The 26,423-nt window shown below is 42.8% G+C and overlaps 3 protein-coding genes and 1 long non-coding RNA gene across 7 annotated transcripts; 2 read left to right on the plus strand and 2 right to left on the minus strand.

Moving 5' to 3' along the window:
* The first annotated feature begins 243 nt into the window (after positions 1–243).
* Positions 244–9,555, plus strand: LOC112878968 (ATP-dependent DNA helicase MER3 homolog). Its single transcript, XM_025943256.1, has 27 exons — positions 244–480; positions 721–865; positions 1,162–1,345; positions 1,459–1,620; positions 1,714–1,951; positions 2,061–2,097; positions 2,172–2,218; positions 2,732–2,769; positions 2,958–2,979; positions 3,079–3,291; positions 3,451–3,607; positions 3,686–3,737; positions 4,534–4,605; positions 4,716–4,765; positions 4,885–5,002; positions 5,089–5,152; positions 5,233–5,316; positions 6,085–6,210; positions 6,288–6,484; positions 6,557–6,745; positions 6,832–7,080; positions 7,156–7,205; positions 7,314–7,331; positions 7,706–7,788; positions 7,884–8,163; positions 8,438–8,481; positions 8,600–9,555. Exons 2-27 carry the CDS (start codon positions 786–788, stop codon positions 9,394–9,396), a joined length of 3,651 nt encoding a protein of 1,216 aa, XP_025799041.1. The 5' UTR covers positions 244–480; positions 721–785; the 3' UTR covers positions 9,397–9,555.
* On the minus strand, positions 9,345–12,565 carry LOC112878982 (serine/threonine protein phosphatase 2A 55 kDa regulatory subunit B beta isoform-like). 4 transcript variants are annotated; one of them, XM_025943283.1, is made up of 13 exons: positions 12,302–12,563; positions 12,004–12,218; positions 11,783–11,902; positions 11,540–11,695; positions 11,322–11,413; positions 11,124–11,242; positions 10,880–11,003; positions 10,636–10,762; positions 10,458–10,526; positions 10,196–10,317; positions 10,040–10,117; positions 9,779–9,849; positions 9,345–9,683 (listed from the first exon to the last, which is right to left on the minus strand). In XM_025943283.1, exons 1-13 carry the CDS (start codon positions 12,495–12,497, stop codon positions 9,544–9,546), a joined length of 1,629 nt encoding a protein of 542 aa, XP_025799068.1. In that variant the 5' UTR covers positions 12,498–12,563; the 3' UTR covers positions 9,345–9,543. The 4 variants fall into 4 exon arrangements, 2 of the variants coding, with proteins under 2 accessions (XP_025799068.1, XP_025799077.1); XM_025943292.1 differs by having other exon boundaries at positions 10,226–10,317; positions 12,302–12,562; XR_003225920.1 differs by having other exon boundaries at positions 9,614–9,683; positions 10,226–10,373; positions 12,302–12,564.
* Positions 12,566–12,957: 392 nt separating this feature from the next.
* On the minus strand, positions 12,958–20,590 carry LOC112878974 (polyribonucleotide nucleotidyltransferase 2, mitochondrial). Its single transcript, XM_025943270.1, has 16 exons — positions 20,135–20,590; positions 19,306–19,461; positions 19,057–19,227; positions 18,709–18,834; positions 18,476–18,637; positions 18,198–18,317; positions 17,732–17,869; positions 17,436–17,598; positions 16,519–16,644; positions 15,933–16,063; positions 15,604–15,823; positions 15,458–15,529; positions 14,762–14,841; positions 14,498–14,641; positions 13,561–14,226; positions 12,958–13,367 (listed from the first exon to the last, which is right to left on the minus strand). Exons 1-16 carry the CDS (start codon positions 20,483–20,485, stop codon positions 13,269–13,271), a joined length of 2,925 nt encoding a protein of 974 aa, XP_025799055.1. The 5' UTR covers positions 20,486–20,590; the 3' UTR covers positions 12,958–13,268.
* A 157-nt stretch (positions 20,591–20,747) lies between these two features.
* On the plus strand, positions 20,748–23,996 carry LOC112879015. Its single transcript, XR_003225922.1, has 6 exons — positions 20,748–21,044; positions 21,144–21,231; positions 22,329–22,987; positions 23,064–23,114; positions 23,217–23,336; positions 23,478–23,996. It is a non-coding gene; the product is annotated as an uncharacterized LOC112879015 (long non-coding RNA).
* Positions 23,997–26,423: the final 2,427 nt, after the last annotated feature.

Raw genomic sequence — 26,423 nt, forward strand, 5'->3', positions numbered from 1 at the left:
ATTCATTCGAATTATGCTCTGTGTCTAATTTGTTGGGGTCAGTTTGCGTGGTATACAAATGAAATTACCATTTGAAATACCCCTTTTCTTTTCTTCCCCCCAAAAAAGCAGAAATGATCATTTGATGTCATGTCACGAGGGATCAGCACCTGGACAGCTGGACCTGACCTTTTTGGCTGAGCCGTCACCCGAGCCAAACAACGCGTCCCGCCGGCAAAAGCAAAACCCACGGCAACATTTGAATCGCTTCCTCTCCACAACGGCTCACCTCCTACATTCCTCCTCGAGGCACCAGGCCACCAGCGCCAAAAGCATCCGCGCGCGTCTCCTCCCGCCGCTTCGCTCAGCCCCCTCGCGAAGCAAGCAGGCGCGAGCGACACGCTCCTCTGATCGTCTCTCTTCTCGCCGCCGCCTCCTCGGCAGCCGCTCCCGCCTCTAGTCGCGCTCTCCTCCGATCCGATCCCACCAGCAGCTCAGGGAGTAAGTGCCCCCCTTCCCCCTTGCTTGTCTCCTACCTACCTCCCGCCAGCCGGTTCGGCTGCGAAATCCCCAGCCGGCTCCGCTCCGAGGGGACGGTGCGGCGCGCAAGGTGTTCGACGGTACTCCTCGCGATGGATTCCTCGCGCCACCGATCGCTCGGATTTTTTCACCATCGATTGCTCTGTTTTTTTGGCCACCGATCACCCGGATTGCTCACCCCCGATCGCTCGGATTCTGCAGGAGGCGAGTCAGCGCGGCTTCCATCTCTAGCAACAACCCCCTGAGGTCAGATCCTCCGACCGACGATGGGATCTCTCGCCGACCCCTACGCGCTACGCTGTGTCTCCGACCTGCCCCCGCCATTCCGCCCCGTGTTTCGGTTCAGGTGCGCCCCCGTGCGCTGATCGTTCAGGCTCTGTGTTTATTTTTGTTTTGGTGTTTATACGAATTGTTTCTGCACTGCTGTGTCTGTTCAGTTGCGTGATCGGTGCACCCCCATGTAGGTGATTCGAATTGAGTAGTAGCTATAGCTCGCGTGAGGTTACAATGGTAGCTTAACTACCTGAGAGTTGATACGGGAAATATGAAATGATTTTGATAGACTGATACCGGAAATATAAAATGATTTTGATAGACTGGTCATAGGGGTGGCAGTACAGTAACATTTTGGTTTGTCTGCAGATACTTCAATTCCTTGCAGTGCGAGTGCTTCCATGTGTGCTACTTCTCGGATGTGAACATGGTTATCTCCGCGCCTACTGGGAGTGGGAAGACCGTGCTGTTTGAGCTCTGTATTCTGAGGCTGCTCTCGAGGTTCCTTTTACCAGACTTTAGGTTCAATTTGGTTAAAGGAACTCTGAAAACAGTATGCCTTCTGACCTCCTTTCCTAAAAAAGCATAGGGGCTCATAATGTAACTGGAATTTTAGGATTCTGATTGTTTATTTTTATTGTGTGCTTCACTTGGGTGACACTGCAGATCTACATGGCACCCTCCAAGGCGCTGGTGCAGGAGAAGCTGCGGGACTGGGACACAAAGCTGGGCCCACTGGGGATCAATTGCTTGGAGATGACTGGTGACAATGAATTCTACAACAATAAAGCCATACACGATGCTGATATAATCCTAACCACTCCTGAGGTCTATGTCACTACTTGTTTTGATGAATAGAAGTTAAGATGATAGCTTTCTAACCAATTTCTTGCTTTATTGCCGAAATTGTAATACGTGCAGAAGTTTGATTCCATGAGCCGACATGGTATAAGAAATGGTGGGTTGGGTTTCTTCAGTGACATTGCCCTTGTCCTTATTGATGAAGTTCACCTTCTCAATGATCCACGTGGAGCTGCATTGGAAGCAGTTGTCAGTAGAATAAAAATGCTCTCACGACATGGCAATATGAAATCTTCTCCTTTGGCTAGTGTCCGATTCGTAGCTGTTTCTGCCACTATCCCAAATATTGAGGACATAGGTTTGTAACTCTGTATAGTACGATCTTAAGTCTTAACATACCATTTACATTTCCATATCATGCCCCAGCAAAGAAACTTATGTTTCCCATTAACATTGTAAAATTTCAGCGGAGTGGCTCCTAGCACCCCCTGAAGGAATCAAAAGGTGACTAACAAAATATACTTGAGGATTTACTACTCTCAATAAATTTAACTTATTGCGGTATTCTCCTTTTGCAGATTTGGAGAAGAAATGAGGCCAGTGAAGTGGAAAACCAAGGTCTTTGGTACGATTTTCTTATATATTAGAATCTAGACTAGTACATGTCAAGTACTCAAGTATGTAACAAAACCTGATAAAATACTTTGCCAGCCCTTAAGATTAGCTATCCTGAAACTGCTCAAACTTAGTTATGAGCAGACTATTTAGCTAATCTGGCAGCAAATGCTCTCCTTATCATGTGTTGCCTTGAAGGAGCAACACCAAGTCATGTTGTTCCAGTTTTCATCCACAATGATTTGACTGTTTTTCTATGCCACAAATTACATTTGATTTACTTATGCCAAAACACCTCTTGTAGAAAATGGCCACAATTTTCTCAGTCATGAAATGATTTTAGAATAAACCTGTTTTTTTCATGCTACTAGGTAAAATTTCGAACATATATATATATATATATATATATATATATATACATGCTGTACTATTTGCTTAACATCTTGCCTATGACTTTCAGCTGCCACTTCGTCAGCAATTGCTGTGCTGCTAATTCTTTCCTTTTTCTTATTGTGCTATTTAGGTTATGCTCCAGCTAAAAATGACTTCCTTTTTGAGAGGGTATGCATCTTTAGTCTTTACAATCCAAATGTTCTTTTTTCACAATTAGGGGAGGAAAATCAGTAAGGAAGTTTGAAGTTAGATGTGTTCTGCATCTTCCTGAGTTGTTTCATACTGTGCGTAATAATTGGACTTTATATGGAACCAATTCTGATTACTTGATTCTTTTTCTTCCTTTCAACCTGTAGAGGCTGCAAAGTTTTATTTACGGTAAGTAACATCTCACCATCCCTCAATTGCATTGCACATCATGTAAGTTACAGTATAAGAATTTCACTATTAAAAATACAAACAAAATATTAATTACAGATATTCTGATGCAACATTCAAGAGGGAAATCTGCACTTGTTTTCTGTTCTACAAGAAAAGGGGCACAAGAAGCAGCTCAGTGCCTTTCACAAACTGGAGCATCACTTGGCTATTCCAATCCATTTATGCAATCAATACAGCAGTACGAACATCTAAGGGAGGCTTCTCTAACCTGTAGTGACAAGCAACTGCAGACTTGCATTGTACATGGAGGTTATCTGGAATCTTTTTCCCTGGGGACCCATAATACCTTCCTTAACTTTGCAACTTTCATTTTTTAGTTATATCTTTTAGGTACCCATATTAGGTGATACATTTGGCCTAAAAACTTTAATTGATTGTTTAACTGATGCAATCCTATTCCATTTTCAGTTGGTTTTCATAATGCTGGTCTTTGCTCAAAAGATCGGAATCTTGTTGAGGGTCTTTTTCTCAAGGGTGATCTTCAAGTTCTATGTGCAACGAATACTTTGGCACATGGTGTCAACTTACCGGCACATACAGTTGTGATAAAGTCAACGCAGTTTTTGTGAGAATCAAATTTAGATATTGGATCAATCAAATATATCTGTACTTACTAATTTCTGACATCGATTCCATTCTGCAGCAACAAAGAGAAAGGCCAATATGCAGAGTATGATAGGTCCATGGTGCTTCAGGTTTACTACTAAGTCTCAATATGTCATTTAAACTATTATTGTTGATATATAGGAATTAATTTTCCATCTCGCCTCATATCTTACTGTGATTTTATATGGTTGAAATGTAGCTTCAATGTTATGTATTCATTGCTATATTTCTTTTACTTCTGTCTGAACTAATAGGTCAGGCTTTGAGACATGCAAACTACTGAGTGTTTTTTCTGCGATTATAACTCATATGCCAAAACCTTTAGCAGAAGGTGGTCCGGAAATACATCATTGGCATTTCTATTTACAAAAGAGGAGTACTGGATACGTTAACTTATATATGTAGGTTAAATTTTACTTATACTGAAGAACTTCAATGCACTAAGTGCTGGAATTAATTCAACTTATATCTTTACTGCCTGGAAAAAAAGGATTCACTTATGAAGTGACCCTAAATTTAGATTTCTGTTTATTTCTTGACTGGATTCCATAGTTTAATTCACTAAAGGTTCTGCGTATGCTTGTACTGTAATTACTTTCTTTGTACTCTATTGTTCATATATTATATCCCTCCATTCATAAATCGATGTTTAGACCAAGATGATTAGTACGAAATGAACTAATCATCTTGTCATAAACATCATATATTTAAGAACAGAGGTAGCACACACAAACAACAGTAGTTCCCTAAAACGATACTGAAATTTACATATACATATAAATTTAACAGTCAAAGTTAACACATTTAGTAATTTCAATATTAAAATATAGAAAGTACTGATTGTCCTATTGTATTTTACAAGCTTCGGTTTTTGGTGATCTGCAGATGTGTGGGAGGGCTGGGCGTCCACCGTTTGATGACACTGGAACAATTATAATTATGACAAGAAGAGAGACAGTAATTCGTCCTGTGTTTCCACTCTTATTAATTTTGTGAATTGTGAAATATTTTGACTGCAAAGTATTTCCTGGATTATTAGACTAACATGTTCTAAGTTTCCCCTTTAGGTTCATCTATATGAGAACCTTCTAAATGGATGTGAAATGGTGGAGTCTCAGTAAGTGCTAGATATCTAATCAGAAACCAGTGTCTCATGTGATGTTTCACCTAAAGATGACTGTGCTATGCACGGCAGACAATTTTGTGCTTGTGACCAAGTATATGTACTATCACCAGGTTGCTCCCATGTGCAGTGGAGCATCTAAATGCAGAAATTGTTCAGCTGACAGTACCTGACATAAGTTTTGCAATTGAGTGGATCAAGTGCTCATATTTGTACATTAGGATAAAGAAGGTACGGATGCAGTGATCCACTCTTGTTTAACATTTAAAACCTGTATATTTAATGAATAGAGTAACTTTAATGAAATATACTGCTAGAACCCTGAGAACTATGGAATTAAGAGGGGGACTCCTCGAGATCTACTTGAAAAGCAAATTAAAGGTACCTTCTTTTATACTTTGTTGGCTTGATGGTTCTATTATGATGCCTTATGCTTTGATCCTAAGAAATCGAATATACAGATATATGTGTTGAGAAGATTCATGAGTTGGTGGAGTATGGGCTAATTTGGACAGATGAATACGCTTTCCTTCTACAACCATTAGGTAAAGTTTTCTTCTGTTAAACTATATGCACAGAAGATGCCATATGCTGCAGTGCTCGATCTATAGCTACAAAATACTGCTTTTTTGTTGCACTGTACCTTTTATGGCTATGCACTGGATGCGCCCAACCCACAGTGCAAAGCAGACTGTAGCCTAAAATTATGTCATATAAATCAACCAGCCAGATCCATGACTACTATCTCACACGATAGTGGTCCTGATGCGCTCTCCCTACCCCACAGCTGGGTTTGTTGGATATGTATGTCTAAATCCCCAGGGTTCCCATCTGGAAATGGTGCTCCCTATTTCAGGAATTGTATTACTGTACATATCAACATTTGAACTGTGAATTCATTTTCACGTGGACATCATGCATTTTATTTGTGAATTTGTGTCAAGCTCACAATGTCTTCTGCACTGATGGCCATGGTTTTGGTGGCTTTAATACCTTGGCAACCTTAACAGTAAGCATTGGCTCATTCAAATAACAGCTATAACATTCAGCCTAACAGCCGTGGTAGGGGCATTGCCCTATGGTTTCCCAAAAAAACATCCAGCTTAACAGTCCAAGCAAGTAACTCTAAATATATTTGTCAGATTTGGGCAAGGTTATTCTTCTATTATTTTGAATCCATTTTCCCTCAAATATTATATTTTCCTGCTATTCAGAGATGGTTGTATTCCAATGAATTGCTTCATTTGCATGTGTCTGTTTTGCAATTTTTCATCAAAAGGACTCTTGTTTAAGCTCTAATTGTTCATATTCAGAACCTGGGAAGCTGATGGCAAAGTTCTACCTGAAGTTTGATACAATGAAGCTTATCGTCAAAGCTTCTGCCTGTTGCAGTTTGGAGGACTTATTGCATATCATCTGTCACTCTGCAGAGCTTACTTGTAGGTAGCTGCACATATTTTGAATTAATTATTAAGCGTCAAGCATGTTAATATTATTTATGTTTTGGTATACCAAGGGATCCAACTACGCCGAAATGAGAAGAAGATTCTAAATGACATAAACACTGACAAAGATGGTAGAATCCTCTTCCATATTGTCATGGGGAATGGAAAAAGAAAGAAGCGTATTCAAACAAGAGAAGAGAAATTATTCTTGCTAGCAAATGACTGCTTAACTGGGGACCCCCTAATCCATGATTTATCCCTTAACCAGGTTGTTTATTTGTCTAGTCTAAAATACCCCTTGATTTTCTCTCCTGCTATGTTAAGTAAGCTTCCCATGCAGGAGACAAACTCAATATGCTCAAATGGATGTAGGATTGCCAGATGCATGAGAGAATATTTTATATACAAAAAGTGTTACAGATCTGCCATAAATTCTATGATCCTTGCAAATAGTCTACATCAAAAGCTTTGGGAGAGCAGTCCATTTCTGTTGAAACAATTGCCTGGGATTGGAATTGTAACAGCAAAGGTCATTAATTTTCTGATTGTTTTGTAGACACTTCTCTATCTGCATTCTGCATAATTAATGCTTGAGTTGATCACTTGACACCTCAGGCTCTGAAGAGTGCTGGAATTTATGACTTTGAGACCTTGGCAACTGCTGATGCTAGAAAGATAGAATCATCAACAGGGCGTAATTATCCATTTGGGAATCATATAAAGGAATCACTGTCATCATTACCACCCAAAATTGACATACATATCGAGGATGCTGGAAACAGACTGGGGAAATCAACCATTACTGTAACACTAACTCGTCTATCACAGGCAGTTCGATCCAATAAACGCAATTTTGCTGACATGGTACCTTATCAGCTTTGCTTCCAAACATTAGTGCTTTTAATAAAACCAACTAGATTTTATACTATTCTTTGTCAGGTTGTGGGCTCGGAGGAAGACAATGTGATCCTCTTTCATGAGAAAATAAGGTCAGTGCCCCCCTCCCCCCTCCTCTCTTTCTCAAACTGCTTTGACAATTTATTTTCCTTCTACTGATGTGGATGGTTGTTTGTTGTTTGTATTGTTGTTGCCGCCAGGACTCAAGAATTCCACAGGTAACACTTTTCAACATCTGTTATCCCAAGATATGTCTCACCATTCTTCTTCACTGGCAAATGAGAGCAATATAACGTTATCTGAACGACTGAACCTGATATTAGGTTGTAATGTCTTTTGTGGAAGCAAGGGATATATACTTCTATCTATTTGTTATAATAAGCTTCATACTATTAGGTGGTGTTTTGTAGCGAACAAACGAGCTGAAGTAGCATTATTTCATATAACAGATGAACAGATCACAATGATAGCAAAGATGAATAAATTGTTTGACTAGAATATCATTTTTAAAGTATCTAGCTGCTCTCTTAGATACCTAAGTTTAATCTTAAGTTGTTCAGAGTTCCTCACTGGACAATTTGTTAAAATGCAGCCCATATTCTGTAAAAGTTTTTGTGCCGTGCCCCCAGAATGCACGGGTCACTTTGAAGGCTGATCTAATATTTGAAGAATATGGTAATATCACCAACCAAGAATGCCCTCCTTCAAAAAATTGATACGCACATTGTGTATATACTTACACAGCTTATGTTTTCCGTTCTATGGTGAAGTTGGTCTTGATGTGCACAAGAAGCATGTAATCAGCAGGGAAGATGGTTTACATGAGACCAAAGAGCGTGGAATAGATAAGCCTGTACCCGCATACAATCTTCCTGCAGAGATTTGTTTGGTTAGCTCCAGGACAGCTCAAACAAGTCGATCTCAGTCTCACACTGAACAGAGCCCTCTTTCCAAAGAGGTATATGTCATAGAAGAGGATGCTGCTGTCAGTGCTCTCGAGAAAGCTGATAATGTAGTGGGAACCAGAAAATTTAACAACTTGGCTTCACTGTAAGTGCTTAAGCTTTGTTTTTTGCCGGCCAATGATTTCGGAATTAATTGTCATCCATCAGCATAACCCAAAATACTAATCAAACTGGGGATTGTCCAACCTGTAGTTTCTAAATATCTGGAAGGTCGGCATTAGTCATTATGTTACTTCACAACTAAAGTGGAAATATGTCAGCATGTGCCATATTAGCAGTTACTACTTTGTACTTACATGGAGTCATGTTTTCTGAACCTTAGGTGAGTATTTTGTAACATGGTATTTTCATGATTACAGGGAGGTCCCCAGCTTTGATCTACTGCCTGAAGAAGAGTATGGAGGTAACACAATGCTGCGAACAGTATATTGCTATGTGCACTTTATGCTTCATTTATGATCCTTCATTTGAAATGTAGAATTCTATTATTAGATGGCTGAAATGTGCATAATCATGCTTAGATATGCAAGCTGCATGGACTCCTGAACCCGCAGAGGCAGAATGCAAAAGTGCGACAAGCAACACGATCTTTGATCACATACGCAAGAAATCCAAAGATTTCCCCACTCTGATGCTATCAAAATCCATGGATAGCTCTTATGAACCTCTGATACTCAAGAAGATGAAGACATCAAGGGACCAGTTTGGAGCAGAGCAGAGCAGTCTGCATGTGGGTGACGTCACGCCAGTGGATTCTGGACCTGCTGAGCCTGGGGTCTCTCCAACCAATACTGCTGAGAAGTGTCGCAGGATCCTGAATAGAACTTCAGAGAAGAGCTGTATGCTGTTTGCTGGCAAAAGGGACAGCCCATTGGAGAAGAGCAAGCTCCTGATCAAAGCTCCACTTGAAAATTCTCTCCAACTTGCAGCCAAACGTGACAGCCCATCTGAGAAGAGCAAGATGCCGACAACTCTAGATGAATGCTCTCTTGTGCTTGCGGGTGGAAAGGACAGCCCACTGGAGAAGAGCAGCATCCTGATCAGAACTCCAGTTGAAAATCCTTTCAAAAAAGGAACTCCAGTTGAAAACTCTCCTCAGTTTACAGCTAAACGTGACAGCCCAGCTGAGAAGAGGAAATTCTGCTTCAGCAGTCCCCCACTCCCATGTTTCCAGGCTGCGAAACTCACGAAGCAAGTCCAAGCTGCAGGTCAACTCTTCAATATTGAGGAATATGTCAAGGATATATTGGAGAAAAGAAAGGGCAGTGAGAGTGGCGACTCTTTTCTTAATTGCAGGAGCGTCTTTTCCTTTCTCTGATCTGCTGAAGATTTCGAGCAATGTACATTCAGTTAAATATTTTGCTCAAAACACGCATTGTAACGTGGCAGAGCATCTTCCTCTCTCGGCTTGAATAGTTATGAATGGTACTCTGCAATTTGTTCTGTACATATGACATGAGTGTGCTTATGTATGGTACATGTACAAGCTGTTATTGGCTGCACAAACGATGAAATTCTCCGTCGGATGCCACGCCAGATGTGTGACCCTTGATGCCAGGTTGCATGGAATTTCCTCCTTGCCGTCTGACCTGAGACTGTCCTGACCTGCGAGACGAGATTTCCCAGAGCACACTATGACCGTGACATAACTGAAAGCACACATGGAGATTGGAGAACTTGGCAGATAGTTCTTTCCTAACCTTTTCTACTCACTCCGAGAGAGAAATTGCTGAGCAGTGCTGGAATCTTTGCGGAAGTTTGTGGTTGTACCCTGTTGCCAAAGTGCAAGGTTCAGTAGGGGCCAAAATGGCATTAGCGGCTTTAGTCATGAGCTTCGGAGTTTCATGTTATATTTGAAGACTGCGTATAGAAACACAATGTTCTTGAAGGATAAACATCACTCCAGGATTGTTGTTTCTGAGCGAGGAGAGACGAAAACAGAGATGTTTGAAGCATTGTACCTGTAAGGATTGGCGCTAGCTTCTAACGTAGTACCAGTGGTCTGCACAGCAGTTCGGGAGAAAACTTTGAAAGTGTTGCTGCTTATCATAAGAAATTAAGAATCAGAAGAACGATGAGGAAATGACCAGGAAGGGGAGAACGAGATCAATACAGACTCTGGGTCCATGCGTTTCAGTAGTGAGAACCTGTAAGACCCAGTGGCGAAGTAGCTCCCGTCCTTGCTGGCGCAGCAGCTGAACCGGTCGAAGATGTAGTCCTCGGTGTAAAGCTCTGACAGCTGCAGCACCAGCAGACAAGCCAACATTTCTGATACTGGTATCCTTTATTTGAAATCTGGACAGTTTCAATTGACAAATTGGACCAGCCGACGTCTGATAGCAAATTCTCTCTCTGAAGGATGAACTATGGAGCATCTACCTTTGGGCGAAGGAACTCGTGCACCTTGTATGTGGCGACTGGGGAGGTCCCCACGCGCATGTCCCAGAGCTGCAAACATTGAGGCTTCAGGGTGAACCATTGATGCATTGCTTCTTGCTAATAACTAACTACAGGTAGCTGTATTTTTGGTGCTTGACACAAATGGAGTTCATGGCACCTTGAGGTTCATGTAGTCGCGGGTTAGAAGGTATCTCCCCTCGCCGGTGAACTTCAGATCGGTGATGCAGGAGATTATCTCGGTGAAAAACGTGCTGGGCTGAGGGCGGCCCTCGCGATCCCGGAATCTGCTCAGTAAAGCGACAGTTTCAGAAAAAAGCACAGAAGCATAAGCGAACGGATGCATGAGCGACAGTTTCGAGAGTTGAGAGATCGAGGGGGTTGCAGTTGCAGAAGGCACTCACGTTCTGACGCTCTGGTCGCACAGCGCCGACCGCCGCAGGTCGACCAGCCGGACGCGGCCGCTGGAGCTGCCGTAGGCCAGCAGGCTGCAGGACGACGGGTGGAACTCGGCCGTGGTGATCACCTCTGATCCGTCATCCACCAGTCAGATACGCAAGCGTCAGTGCCTAGCTTGCTAATGTTGCCATTCACGAACTTGACATGTGCTAGTACTACTTCGGATGGCAGGAAAAACGACCAAATCACCTACGAGATCCTGCATGTCCGCCGGCTTCAGGTCCACGATGTTGAAGCACTGGCTCGTCACCTCCAGGTGCCACAGGTTGATCCGCAGGTCGTCCGCGGACACGAACGTCTCCCCGTCACTGTATGCACATTAACAAGAGTTGCCATCGCTTTGCCAAGAAAATGAAATCAGGGTCCAGGCGTAGAATGCTAGCCTACCAGTTATTCGAGATGGAGTTGATGTTGAACTCGTGAGCACGATCGAAGACTCTCCTGCACTTGGCAGAGTACCCATCGCCCACATCACCTACCTGATCGATCGCGCACGGCAGCAAAAAGTAACAGACCTCTCAGTATCATTCAGCATTACTTCGATAAAATGAGCTCGGCAGATCGAACGCTGCAGGTAACAATGCTGCGGAGTCCAGAGAGTAAACCTTTTCAATTAGCTCGGCAGAATCTGCAGACGAGCCCCTCGGTTTCGTGGTCGCCCGTTCAGAGCGTGGTTCCCGCAGAGGCAACGACGCCGCGGTGCTCGTGCTCCGGCGGCGCGGCTCGCCGTCCCCTTTCTTCGGCGCCTTGTGTTCAGAGACCTGCCATGGAGCTACAGAATCGTTATACTCCATTCCGGATGGGATGGGTCATCAACCACCAAGCATCGTCAATGCGGTGTTCAGTACCTTCCAGAGCTTGACGGTGCGGTCGTTCGTGGCGAGCATGCACAGGGAGCGGTTCGGCCGCGCGCACCACCTCACCCTCTTGATCTTCTCGCCGATCTCCAGGCTGTGCAGCACGTCGAACTGTGTACGTGTACCAGCAGGGGTGTCAACGGAACGGCTGCGCTAGGATTGAAGCCTCACCCTGCTGGTCTGATGAACAGCTCGATCGATCGGTGGCTCACCTCCGGCTCGTGGCTCTGGAACTCCGTCGCGAAGCTGTACCTCGGCGGCGGCGGCACGCCGGCGCGGTCCGCGCGCTCCAGCTCGGCGCGAGGCCGCGCCTGCGGACGTGCCTCATCCTCGTCGGCCCTCCGGAAGAGGATCACGCGCCCGGCGTGGTCGCCGGCGGCCAGGTACTCGCCGCGGGCGTCGAACTCGATTGCCGAGATTTCGTCCGCTGCCACATGCGTGCGAAGCTCCGGTCAGTTCAAGAGCAGAACACCCGTTACGACGCTTTGAGATTTTCGCATTGATAGGTACCGGCGTCTTGGAGCGCGGCCGGGCCGTTGCCGCGGCCGGCGGCAGCCGCGGGCGGCAGGTCGCCGAGGACCTGGGAGAACTTCCACTGGGGGAGCTGGGAGGGCCGCGGCTCCGGGCGGCCGGAGGGCGAGGAAGAGGAGGTCGGAGACGGGGCAATGGAGCTCGTGCCCCGGCGCCGCCTGCCGGCGCTGCTCATCGTCGCAGCCTATAGGATCATGTATCGGAAACGGATTTGTGGCGCAGTCAGTGCTGCACGGTCTCGACCACTGCGGTGCTCTGGTTTCTGAGCATCCGTAGCCACTCGCCTGCTGTTGTCGTCATCTGTTGTTGGTTCTTGCGCCTTTTCTTGCCGAATCATGCTCCACAGCCGCACGTAAGCTGTGGGAAAATGGTCCATGGACGTCTCTCTCACATGCGTAATTGATGTATGCAAGACTAATAAGAATGCAAAACTAACAGGCGCTGGGGATAGGAAAGTGTAGGGCAACATAGTTTTGTAAACAGTAATGCTAAATGCTCACACTTGCTGAATTGTATGTCAATGCTCAACTGATCTGACCTTGAGGCATATATGGCCATGGGTTCATGACCACCCAAAACAAATGAGGGTGCAGCTTAAGATTATCAGGCAAAGAAACCACAAATAACTGAACTCCTTCGAGCGGGCATAACACAGCTAGAGTGCGAAGAATTGGCATTCATTGTCTATTATTTTAATCAATAGAAAGATTAGCAACCTTATACCCTAATAATATACATTTTCTGCAGCAGGATTCAGGACGCCAAGTGATTCGTAAGCTCTACACTCCATGTGAATCTCTGACCTAATGTTTCATGGGGGTGCAAAAACTCGAGAAAATTGCTCATAACCGCCGCGAAAGAACAAAATTTTGCTGGCCACGTGTTCCTCACGCTGACAGATTAGCTGCTAGCCTGCTACACATCTACAGCTAAAGGCCCTTGTCCTCTAGTCCAGCAATGAGAAGACTGGAATTCCCTTGGCGTTGAAACTTTGACATTTCACAAGTAGTTCCTGACCAACTTCAAATTCCTTTTGACCATTTTCCTGCAACAGATGGTCCAGGATTTCAGTAATAATGGTTCAATGAAAGGGGGAAAAAGGAAAATGGGTTAACAATCTACAAATATGAAAGGGGAAAAAATGGTACAACGATTAACGATACAAATATAGGAGTTGCATAATGGCAGTATGGACAGAAAAAAGACCGGCTTGCTTATTCAAGAGTTATATAAGTTACCTCAAATTTATGCATTCCGCGTGCTCCATCGCTCAGCTCAAGTACTAGTCCAAAAGCTCGAATCTGGTAGACCTTTGCTGTAACCACATCACCCAACTTCATAGACCCAGATTGGAAGTTTACGGGACTCTGCTTCAGGTCAAGAGTGTTGCTAGCAGTCTGTTCTGGAACATCTGACCCACTGGTTTCCAGGCCGCCACTTCCAGATTCCTCAATCTTTACTTTCTTAGTTTTCTTGGTAGTACCTGGGGCTTTCTTAGCAGTAGCTGTCCTAACCTCCTGACAATTGCTTGGTGCTTTATATGGTCTAGGAGATGACTTTGCAACCTTTGCCCGCTTCTTAGGACCATTTGCAACATCTTGAGCATCACAGTCAGCCTCACTTCGAATAATAACTGAAGGAGTCGAAAATGCAGGTGCCTCAGTTGTGCCATCTTCATGTTTACTACTGGATGGCTCAGCATCAGCACCCACGCTGGGCATGTTCTCTACAGCAGCCCAGCCTACTTCTTGACTTGGCAAAGGATCTTTACTTTTTACATCCTTCTTACGTGGTTGGGGTAAGGTTGCCTTAAGTGAAAGTTTAATGTTACCCCTCACATCCTGTCCAATACACATCAAAGAGAGCACTTGGCCAACAGTTAGAATGTCGGAGACTTTTGATACCTGAGGGGGACAACGCAACAAAACAAAATACACAGATAATAGTTAAAAATGATGAAAAAGCCGGTGCCTCAAGTATTCAACCAATACACGAAACAAAAACTTTCAGCTAATAAGAAGCCAAGAAGTCTAGAACCATAGAGAGCTGAGTAAAACTGAAACATATAGATGTACTAACAATCTATTTTCACATATAGTTCAAAACAATCTCAGTAAATAAAACATGGAACGAATTCAGACTTAATCCATCTATTACAAATCACAAGAGAAATACCGGTTCATGTGACAACTCTGAAATGTGAAGAAGGCCTTGATGTCCACCATTGAACTCCACAAAAGCGCCATACTCCTTAATCGAGGAAACAATTCCTTTGTATGTTCGGCCAACTTCAATTTCACGGCCCACGAGAAACTCAACCTACAACAAAAGGAGAGGGTGGATCTCCTTATATGAAGATTCTTCTTCCCAGGCACTTGACTGTACATTAAGCAAGGATCATCAGGAGCTATCATGATTGAGTGTCATAAGCATTTATACCTTCTCAATAGCTTTATCCATAATTGGTTGGGTTTTAGCAACAATAGTGACTGTACCGTCGCTGACTGATACCCGTGCACCTAATAACAAAATGGAATAGAGAAATTAACTACAACAAAAATATAACCCAGCAAGAATGCTCAATCATTGAAATATACAATTCAACTACACGGATGAACCATGTTAATCTTCTTGGAAATCTTTTTGAGCCATTGGTTTATCACCCATTACCCACATCAGTAGATAGCCATTGTGAAAAAACAAAAGGTCAGAGCTTAAGGTACACACCCTGGAATTTATAATCTAATGAAACCATCTCTACCAAGATGTCCCCCAGTTAGCTGAATAGGTGAAGCCCATTGCCATATAAAGTCCTTCTAAGCACATAACCGATGTAATCACCTAATGCTAGTGGGTGGATTAGTTTTCTTGTCCTTCATATCCACTGTTTTTCTCCCTTCATCTAGTCTGAGCTATTGAAAATGCCTGTCTTTAGTCATTACAAAATTGCAGTTAGATTCACCAAAAACTTTTATCCTAAACCGAAACACCTTTAGTTCATCACTCAATAGCACGAATTCCAGTACAGTAAGTAATGACCAAAATATGCCCATCTTGTCCAATGAATACAATATTCTTACACAAGAGCACAAGGAAAGAACATGAACAAAGGCAGGTGTATAGATAGCTTGATACCTGTTTCTTTCTCTATTGTTTTCCTGTGGAAAAGGAGTTTCCTAAGAGAATCACTGCTGAAGCTCAGTGTAGCTGCAAACATAGGGTCAGTTCTAATCTTAATCATATCAGGATCACGACAAAACAACGCAAGTACATTAACAAACCTAATCGAGGGCCGCTTCCATCATTAATAGCACGTGCGGTACTTATTTCCTGGTCCATGCGGTCAAGGATTTGATTTCGAGCCTTCCGTGCAGGCTCTAAACTTTCACATATTATGTCCAATGGTATTCCAGCAGGTTTTATATCCAGTTGAATAGCAGTAATGCCTTTCCTTGTTCCTGCAATTTTGAAGTCCATGTCACCCAAATGGTCTTCAAGACCCTGAAAATAATTATCATGTTCAGTTCAGCATCAACATTTTTTCCATTTGTGGAAACAGCATATACAATTGAATGAAAAATCTTTGAGTGAAGTGCATCAAAACACTTACCAAAATATCCGTTAAGATGCGATAATTAGAAAAATCTCCAGTGGTTGGATCCACTAGACTTACAAGACCTACTGAAACACCAGCTACATGTTCTCTTACAGGTATCCCAGCATCCATCAAGGCCATACTTCCTGTGAATCACCATTTACAGATACATGAAAAGCAGAACGTTAAGAAAGAAAGAAAAATAGTTGTTTAAGGATATCACAGTAACAATGAAAGGTATTACATCAAAATTCGTGCTCAAACCAAGGAGCAAAAAAGAACTTAAATTATTTTGTAGAAAGCAGATTATCCATGAACGTATGGTAAAAAGGAAAAGGGTGGTACGAATGACAAGCTTCGTTTTGTTAAAAAGAGAAAACTAGGGAATCAATATATTTCTTAGGACAGTGAAGCATACAGTTTTGCAAACTAAGACTTGTGCAAATGGGAGAATGACACATTGTAAAACCTAGAGCTAAGTTCCACAAGCCAAAACTGTAGACCATACTCACAAAATGCCCTCTCCAACCCACAATTGAAAGAGCAAAGATTTTTATTTGAAGTATAGCAACATTATAAGAGAAAATGGTTTGTAGTATACCTCCACATACTGATGCCATTGATGTTGAACCATCAGAGGCCATGACTTCTGAATTTACCCGAACAGTGTATGGAAAATCACTTTCTGGAGGAAGCACAGCGAGCAATGCTTTCTCCGCAAGAGTGCCTGCACAATGGTACAAAATAAATAGTTATAATACTAGTATTCATTTTTGCTTCATCCAAAAATTTAAATCAGGACATGGTACCCCAATCATGCCCAAAATGCACCAAATCCTCAAGCTTTCATGAACTACTTGAAGTTCCCCAGGCTGCTGTATGCTACTTCCTCCATTCTAAAATGTAGGTCGTTTTAGTATCATCCTAAGTCAAGCTTCTCCAACTTTGACCAAGTTTGTAGAAAAATATATTGACATCTACAATACAAAATAATGCACCATATAAAGACATTTCATGGTGGATTTAATGAAATTATTTTGATGTTGTTGATGATAGTGCATTTTTATATAAATATAAATGTGGTCAAAGTTAGAGAAGTTTGACTTAGGATAAAACTAACACGGCCTACATTTTGGAATAAAGGGAGTAGTGTAGCATTGGTACTCCATCAATTTCTTTTCATAGGCATACAAGGATTTGAGAAAAGTCAAACTTTATAAATATTGACAGATGATTAGTTCTATATGCATGCCTAGTGTACCAAAGTTGTCTCAACAGATTCAACATTAATTCTGTAGCAATTCAATATAAAAAGAAATTTGTGGTCAACATATGTGTCTAAAGACTTTGGCAAATCTAGATGGGGCACACTACAACATCTACCAATGAAAGATTAATTCTATCACATTGGTAAGCCTCTATATGAGCCAAACTGGCTTAAGATATCAGACACATCCCTTTAACCTAAACTTCAGCACAGTTCATTTAGTATATGGAATTGGAAGAAAAGGTGTTTACCATGCCCAACTTCTCGTCGATTCAGGCCCCCACGTTTGGCAACTTCATTTATTGAAAATGGTGGAAAGCTATAGTGAAGCATGAAACGCTTCGTTGGAGGCCCAACAATTGAATCCAGTCGCTGAGCATCACCAGGAGCACCAAGGGTGACTGTACATAGAACCTACAAAAATAGTGCTGGTTACTTGCAAGGATATATATGCAAAAACTTGGTTAAAAAATATGGTTAAGTTCCTCAAAATTTAAGCCAATCGGTGTGTATGTGCTCTATCATTTGGGGGGGGGGGGGGGGGAACCTGCGTGTCTCCTCGTGAAAACAGGGCAGAGCCATGTAATATCGGATATGTATTGGATTCACAATACAATGGTCTGACCTCATCAAGTTGTCTACCATCTAATCTAAGTCCCTCCTCAATTATTCTTTTACGAATGACCTGCACAATCGGACACAAATCCTTGTTAATCAAAGTAGCGAAAATGATCCAACAAAGAATATAGCAATGAACAAAGTGGCATCAAGTGGTGTCAAAGATAGCTGGGAGCTGTAGATCTTAGAGATTGGGGCTCAATTGAGAACATACTTAAATAAAATTTGCCAAAATATTCAGAAGTTCCCATGAACTAATGGATATATCTTCAGAGATTTTGGCAGAATCATTTAGACTAATATTATATCCGTTAACCTAGAGATGCATTTAGTGCTGAGTTATTTCTTCACTCTTCTTCCTTGGAAAATTTCGCAAAGAAATTAGCGTGGTCTACCTGTTTTCTCACGGTGTCAACTGCCTTGGACAGAAACTTCAAGCTGTCCTCGTCATTTTCTTCTTCAAGCTTTGCTTTCACAGATTGTGTGATTTTCTCTAAAGCTTCTCCCCGCTCAAACTGAAATGAAAATACCCAATAAATTTTCATGCCGTGGAGGTAAAAGATACTTCAAACTTCTTACTGCTAGCAGTGGTTTGTAAAAGATGACCAATATTGAATGTTTTGGCTATGTTTTGGCTTCCCCTCCACTGAGCATAAAGACAAAATATAATCACCTTGCCATACGATGAATCAGTGAAGACTTCCTCAATAGGTGCTTCTGACAAATTTCTAATTTTCTCGTAGGATGTATCTGAAATCAGAGATATCTTGTACTCTTTCTTCTCTTTGCCAGCTCGCTTAGCCAATCTTATTTGAGGGTCAATACATTTAATTGCCTGAGTATAATAATGAATGCATGAGAATATGCTTACAATGGATAAAAAAAATAGAAGATAAAGAAGATTACCTCAGAGTGTGCAAGCTTCATTCCTGCCTGAAGATCCCTTTCAGTTATTTCACGAGCTTGCACATCTATCATTAGAGTTTTATCCCGTGAACATGCATAAATAAGATTGAGATCACTCAAACCTAGCTGCAAAGCACCGTACAACATAACAACATGAGTCAACTGACAAAATTTGTAGTTTTGTAGATGATCAAACATATGATAACTAAGTTAACCCATTATGAAATGCTACGAGGAGATATAAGATCCACGAGCAGTATAAATGCCCAATATCATGGGAACAATACATGAACAATTCAGGATAGAAGAAAAACAGCTCCCTTTGTCAGTAAACCAAAGTAAATTTACCTCATGGACTGTAGGATTTAAGACAAAATTCCCATCAATTCTCCCAACACGTATTACTCCAATCGGCCCATTCCAAGGTATATCAGATAGCATCAGTGCAGCTGAAGAGGCATTTGCAGCCATCACATCTGGATCTTGCTTTCCATCTGATGAAAGAACATTTACCATGATCTAAAGAAGCAGGATTAATTTATGAGTTCCAATGAGTATGCAAACTTGAATAATTTGATATATCATGAGAAAGAATACCTGAATTTCATGGTAAAAGCCAGGAGGAAACAATGGTCTTATTGGTCGATCAATTATACGCCCACACAGAAGTTCCCTTTCCTTAGGGGCACCTTCCCTGCGCATATATGTTGTCGGAATAACACCTTGAGCATACTGTTTTTCCTGATAGTCAACCTACAGCCAAAAAAGAAAAATTCATTGGAGCGAAGAAACACACAAATAGTACTCAAAAGATAAATATAGAAGACTGAATGTTGAATTAAAAGTTCAAGATCATATAGAACCTTCTTTTTTCATTTTGAGTTCAGCACAAACAAACCAAACTTTTTTGGAGCCTGGCTTACAAAAAAATCAGCATTTTCTTTATAATCTAGAATTAAATACCATACAGGAACAAGCATGTTAACCAGATGGAGCTTTTGCGGCCATTTCAAACTCAAATATCCTTACGCTAAGAAAAGCTCAAATATCCTTTGACCCGGCTGCTTGGCATCAGTTTTCAGTTTCGCCAATTTCTTAATGCCAGTTGTGTGCCTATTTGCACGATTAAGAAGAACAAAAGCTACTAATTCGGCAATCAAAAACATGCTTGTAAAATGTGAAGCAAATAATAAAACATAAAGCTCAAATGCAAGTATGGAGGGGGACCTAATTTATGGCAATATAAAACCTGGAGTTCCCTTATGAAGCCAAATAACTGAAAGTTATGTATGCTCAAATAACATAACCATATGAAATGCAGGATCTATAAGTGGGAGCAGATGAAATGGCCATTCCTTGTAGAATTCAACGCTCTATAAAGCCTCACATCACAATCACATTATACAGGTCAGGGAAGGGACCGTACAGTTAGCGGGAGAAAGTCCCGGACGGGCTCGGAGGACTTGGCAGCGGCGACGGTTGCGAGGACGTTGGTGTCTTCCATGGAGATCACCACGGAGCCGTTCGCGAAGCGCGCCATCTTTCCCGTCTCGAAGGCGATGGAGCGGCCCCCGATCTCAAACTCCTCGCGGAAGCTCTCCAGCACCTTCCGGCCCGGGGCAGGCGGCGCCGCCGCCGCATCCGCGGCCGCCTCCTCTGCCGCGCCCGAGAGGAATGCCGCGCGGGCACCGGGGACCGCAAGGGGCGCCGCGGGCAAGCGGAGGCGGGGCCGGCGGCGCGCCAGGGAGCGGAGGGAGGCGGCCACCGCCATCGACATGGTGGCGGGCGGCGAGCGGGGAGGAGCAGGGGAGGGGTTTTGGTTAGGGTTTAAACGAAAGAAATGGTTGGGTCTCGCCGTGTGCGACCGAGTTGTTTGTCTCCCTGCAGACCATGGCCCACCTGTCAGCTGGCGGCAACGGCGCAGCTTCTCCGGGTTGCTGTCCTTTCCGGCGGTCTAGACCGTAAACACAGAGATCGACGGCTCGGATTATTGAGGCGTGTCAACCGAGAGCACCACGCAGCCACCGGTTCTTCGCAGCGGCGCCGGAGCACGCCGCGTGGCCGTCTTCTCCGTCGAGGCCGACGGCGGAGATGGCGATGCCCCTCGGCGCATGGAGCTGCTCTGAACGGTCGAGACGCCCGTCGTTCCGTGGCATCTGGTTGCTGTTCGCGGGTGGGAGCTGGCCGTGGGCTGTGGCTGGTGTTCGCTATATTTCTCATTTCTTTCTAGAGAGATTGTGGCGGCATCCTTGTCCATATTGGTTCTTGGATCGGAGTCGTTCTCGGTGGATAACGAGTCTGTGAGGTACAGAAGAATTATTGCGCTGCAATGCCAGGTAATGTAGTTGAACAGTCGTTGGATCAAGATGGTTTGTCATAATTTTGGCGATGCTTATGCACTATGCTAAATTGTCTTCCTTTGTTATGTGTTGCAGTTCTTCCTCGCGATGTTTATGTCGAAATTAGAGTTTGGGGCTGAACAGAGTTGCATCTATGAGCGTCCACTGCGGATTCTGCAACACGGTAGGTTCGACTTGGTTCCTTTTGTTTCATATGCTAATAATCTTAATCGCTAAAGAAGTTTAAGACGCGAGCGTAATTCTAAGATTAAGTGGTGTAAATCTGAAACACCATTGGTTCAGTTTTTCGATCATACTGTTTATATTGCCACTGTCGGTTATCAATATCTCGTTACATCATCACATCACTCGTGAGTTCTGAAGTGGTATTATGGCACCCAAGAATGATAAGAAAATTTTCTGTGCAAAGAGCAGTTGGTTTATTGGTTGCCCCAAACTAACAATAACCTTTCTATGTCAACTGCTAAACCATCTTCTCTCAAAGTTACTCCAAGTAACATATCGATCCTAAGATACATGTGATATGGCCAAGTGTGTAGAGGGTTGCCCAAATTTTCCGTGCGCTTTATGCCTCACTAAGCCCTTTTCCATGTTTCTACACTAAACATGTCCTCTGTACCAGCCATATGTAATCGTTAGTTTGATCACTGTTTACTATTGGGCATGAAAGGTACCATTTTGTTTCGTGACTAAAAGACTATTAATATGTTAGATGAATGACATCTGTACCACTCAATTGTGCACCCTCCACATGCTAGGAAAGAACAAACCATTTATTTCTGGCGGGGCATTCATGTTCCCTTGAGTGTTGTTTACTTTATATTAGTCTAAAGGTTGAAAGCAACATAAATTCTTGAAAGGGAATGGAAGCTCGCAATTGCTCCATAGATTATTAAGCTGTTTTTTAAACAGAAATCAGGGCAATGATGTATCAAGAGAAAATAAGCTTAGTACTATTACAAAATGAACAGATTGAAAAATAATGGTGCTTGTGGCCTGTGGGGTTGACAAATGACCGTTGTTCCCCGTGTCAGTGATACACTGATGGTATTTTCCATCTTGAGTGATCTTTGGATCGGTATAGAGAGAAAATTAGTCTATTGGGATTTTAGGAAGCCTTCTGTTTTTTTTTTTGTTGTTGTTTTAGCTTGTAAGGACAAAAATCATTGAGCACACGCATTCAGAAGTGGAGGCTTATCAATTCAAAAATTCTTGATCCCTGTGCATGTTGATGCTTGATCATGGGACACGTAAGCTAAGGTCGAAAGGACCTATTATTGGTGCTTCTCAGCGTAGTGTGAAGAGTCCATGATGGCGATGATTTGGTGCACTTCCAGCAGGCAGGCTCACCACCTCGATGGCTCCTCCACCAGTCCACCTGTTCAAAGGAGGGAAAGGGGATTCAGAAATTCCATTGGAGGGGGGTCCACTGCACTGGGCCTCAACCATTAAATCCCACTTTTGTTGAAATGTCATTCTTTGGTGGTATTGATTTCTTCTCCTTTATTGTGGAGCGCCACTAAATATGCATGGTATATTCCCTGATAATTCCAAAGAACTATTTGTAGACTGATTAACAGTATATTACATGGTATTTTTCTCTCCTCTTTGCCTTTTATTACCTATGACAATATCAGGCTGAACTGATTCAGTTGGATGCAAGGAAGTGATTTTTAACTTAAACTGAAGAATTAGGAGATGAATGCTTGATAAGCACGAAGTAGTGGCAAAGCAGGAAGGCCACACTCCCCAATCTCCATATTCTAAAAAGTGCATCTCAAAAGAGGAGATTGCCTCTTCAACTTTTTGTAAAAGGCACCTTTATTTTTGTATTGTGGATCTGTAGATTTTGCCTCCAGGTAAAATTTCAGTACCCTCAGTCTGTTGGTAAAGATTGGTTTGTTGGGGTTAAGCAGCAGGTTGGTTGTTAGACACTTAATTGCTAAGCAATTGGGTGGCAAGTAAGAAGGGTATTCAGGTTCCAATTTTTTGCAGAAAGCATGGCAATGGGTCGAAAGCTGCTACCAAATTATTACCAGTAAAAAGGTAAGTGGGATTAGTATAGAGGTTGTCTTAACTTTTACCAGCATGAATGCCTTGGATGGCTGGATGCTGTACATTTACACTCAGTAAATTACTCTTGAACAGCCCCCAAACAAGGATAGGAATGGAGAATTGTCAGCAGAAGGAATAGCTGCAGAATTGATATTTGGTGAGACAGGAATAGCATGAATAGGGATTTCCAGACATTGCCACGCGCCCCACACAGTAAGCTTTCTTTTGACTTTTCGTTATTCGTTTTTTTCTTCCACTAAAGAACACCACCGCTAGCCTCTTTATAATGCCACCGTGCAAGTTGTTCGATGTTCTCACAAGAGCTTTTGCTGCATCAACACCTGCCGGCTACAGGCAGGTAAAAGGATTCCTCTCCCCTTCTATCCTGCAATCCTCTGCCCTGCCTCCCCTGCAGATCATGGAGGATGCTTGGCAGGAGCGTCTCCTGCGTAAGCAGTAAAGCAGTAGAAGGATGGAGGACAATGGCTGAGCTGGGCTCCTCCTCATCAATCATCAGTTTGTATTTGCCCATGCCTCTCATGGCCTTCTTCCCTGGCTTCCAGTTCCAGATGGCTCGGTGAGGCGTGGACAGAAACCGGCAAGTCAGAAATCGGCAATGGTGAGCTCCTACAGGAGCCTACTCCTTATTTACCAGTTTTAAGTTTTCCCTCTTCCTGTTGTTCCTCGTTTTCTTTCGTTCCTTCTTCTTTTTTCTTACCTTAAAGTTGTATCTGGTTAGAGCAGAAGATTTCATTAGAAGTCTTGCTTTCTGGAGATAATTCTTTTATGTTTGTTTTGGATTATCCTACTTGAACTGCTCGTGTCCCTCGTAAAGATGGCATGTGACCTTGTATTGTCGAATCTGCAACCTTATTTGATCTCCTTTTGGAAGATACCATTGTCGTATTTTTGGCAATTCTTGCAGTGAAGCCAACTCCGCTAGCGAAAAAACAGTGGACGGTCATTCTATTTTCGTGTGGTCTATGGTGGTGTCACAGATATGTCCTGAATCCTACTCAAACCCGGTAAGGTTGGGAAAAAAAACTGAAGGCTGAATTGCTGGGTGTAACCTGATCCTGGGTACACTACTGCTAAATGAATGATTCTTTTTTTTTTGCGAAATGATTCTGATTTTTCTTCCCCTGCAACTTGCAAGAGTATATACTGCTTGATGGTAGTAGTACTACCACATATAGATTCAGGCGACTGATGTCCAGAAAAGTTTCCAGAGGCACCTATCAGGTTTCAGGGAAAAAGATCTCGCAAATTTTCCTGGAACATTGATGTTTTCAGAAAAGTTTGGCCATGCCTCTTTCGGCTCATGGTGGTGAATCATTCTCCCCTGTGGGACCTTGAAACTGCATTATTCCAAAGCTGTAGCGCCGACAAGCTGCTGGATGAGTGAAAATTTCACTGACACAGATAAATAGCCTGAAACAACAGCTCTGGTGTTGCAGATATACTATAACAACCAAGCTCGGGCAAACAACTCTGATCACTCATTCAGAGAAGCTGCAACAATATGTGCATGCCATGTGGTATCCATGGTCCGACTTGCTGTCCCATAAAATTAACAAATAAAATTATACAAAATACTCAGGTTATCCGTGAACAATGTTAAATTTGGGGGAAAGACAGCTGGAATCGAGGAAGCCCACTAAACCTACTTTGTCAACTTGCTTTAAGTTAAACCTTGTGGAACATTTTTCTTTTTTAAAAAAACACAATTCGATACAAAGATGGATGTATGAATAGTGCATGAACATTTCGCCCTCCTACGAGGATGAGTCTCCTCTGCAGTAATACAATGGAACCACTTCCTCCTATGAATACATTTCATCTTTGAGAGACTAGAGCAATATCTATCTTGAGACCGATGAAGCTAACATAGATATCTCCTCGTCTTGTACCTAAAAAGAATAATTAAGTACAGCATGTGAGCGCCAACTAAGTTTATGAAAATACACAAGGGTTTCCCAAATACTATTTTAATTTACATAAAACATTGAACACTTCGTTTATATTAAAATTGAAATGCTTCGAAACTCCCAGTTTATTTTTGAATTTTATGTCATGGAATCATAAAAAGTGTAAAAGACAGTTGAGAAAAATGCACATGTGTGAGATTCTGTGTTGAAAATTAGGCTAAGATTGAGTTGAAAATTTATTGCTTGTCCGTGCTATAAACTTGAATGGACATCATGACCTATTTTTCAAAATCACGAAACATCATGTGCTAGTTTCAAACTATTGAAAATGGTCACTACAGTCATCAATTGTAGGGAAAATCAACATCTACTACCTCCACAATGCGTCTTTCAATCTCCAGCTAGCAATACATTTCCGGAGGAAGAAGACAACCTCAATTATTCTCTTTCTATTCTTCTTTTTTATAGGTTGTTTCTTGTCGAAGTGTCTTGTTCAATATATATCAGATTTGAGGACACTAGTTTGTGTCTCTTTTGAAAAAAGAATAAGAAAATTAGTTTAGATGGAATGGAAGACCTGCATTTCAGTGATACCAGACAGATAGATTAATAAATGCATGAAGATTAGTATTAGAATATTTAGATTGAGATGCTTGTCTTATATGCTTAAGATATTTGATTAGAAAATGCGGCTTTTGTATTTGTTTATTAATTTTTATCTTTTTATGATTAGTGTTTTATATGCTCAAGAGCTTATTAGTTTTATATGTATTGCAGGATCGTTTCAGGTTGGCGAAACCAATGCGACACCCGGTGTGCTATATGATTGTGAAGTCCTACTTGGTGCTCACTCAAGATGTCAACGGGTACCCGTTACCCATAACCCGACGGGTAAAAACCATATTAGGGGCCGGGTTTGGGTAACACTTTGTACCCACGGGTATGTAAATGGGGAAGAAGTCACACCCATCGGGTACAGTGGGTGCGGGTATGGGAACTAAGTACCCATCCCCGTTTACCCGCATACCCGAATAACCCCGCAGCTGCTAGGAGCCCATCAAAAAAAGAAGCCCAACTGGCCCAGCTCAAACCCTAACCTCAATCCTAATTTTTTCTCCCTGCCGCTCCTCTGCTCCCTACGACTCTTCCACACACGAACACACACACACCGCCGCCAGCAGCAGAGGAGCCACACGCTGCGCCGGCGCCGCTGCCCTTCTGGCCTCGCGCCGCCGCGCCCCTGCACTCCGCGACCTCGACTCACCCCTGGCCCCTGCAGATCGCCGCGAGCCTGCATCCTCCTCACCTCACCCCTGCCGGTCGCCGTGACGGCGTGACCTCACAAGTCACAGCGCCCCTGCCGGTCGCCGCT

The sequence above is a fragment of the Panicum hallii genome, chromosome 1, assembly GCF_002211085.1.
Source record: "Panicum hallii strain FIL2 chromosome 1, PHallii_v3.1, whole genome shotgun sequence".
Lineage (NCBI taxonomy): Eukaryota > Viridiplantae > Streptophyta > Magnoliopsida > Poales > Poaceae > Panicum > Panicum hallii.

Excerpts from the sequence above, each read along its gene's own strand:
- LOC112878974 (XM_025943270.1), bottom strand. The coding sequence starts at position 20,485 with ATGTCGATGGCGGTGGCCGCCTCCCTCCGCTCCCTGGCGCGCCGCCGG. Across the intron at positions 18,638-18,708 it reads TGAAGCTTGCACACTCTGAG|GCAATTAAATGTATTGACCC; the intron begins GTAATCTTCTTT and ends TATTATACTCAG. Across the intron at positions 17,599-17,731 it reads TTTCACGAGGAGACACGCAG|GTTCTATGTACAGTCACCCT; the intron begins GTTCCCCCCCCC and ends CTATTTTTGTAG.
- LOC112878982 (XM_025943283.1), bottom strand. The coding sequence starts at position 12,497 with ATGAGCAGCGCCGGCAGGCGGCGCCGGGGCACGAGCTCCATTGCCCCG. Across the intron at positions 10,118-10,195 it reads CTGAAACGCATGGACCCAGA|CAACACTTTCAAAGTTTTCT; the intron begins GTCTGTATTGAT and ends TATGATAAGCAG. Across the intron at positions 9,684-9,778 it reads TCTCGGAGTGAGTAGAAAAG|GTCAGGACAGTCTCAGGTCA; the intron begins GTTAGGAAAGAA and ends CTCGTCTCGCAG.
- LOC112878968 (XM_025943256.1), top strand. The coding sequence starts at position 786 with ATGGGATCTCTCGCCGACCCCTACGCGCTACGCTGTGTCTCCGACCTG. Across the intron at positions 1,346-1,458 it reads TTAAAGGAACTCTGAAAACA|ATCTACATGGCACCCTCCAA; the intron begins GTATGCCTTCTG and ends GTGACACTGCAG. Across the intron at positions 6,485-6,556 it reads ATGATTTATCCCTTAACCAG|GAGACAAACTCAATATGCTC; the intron begins GTTGTTTATTTG and ends CTTCCCATGCAG.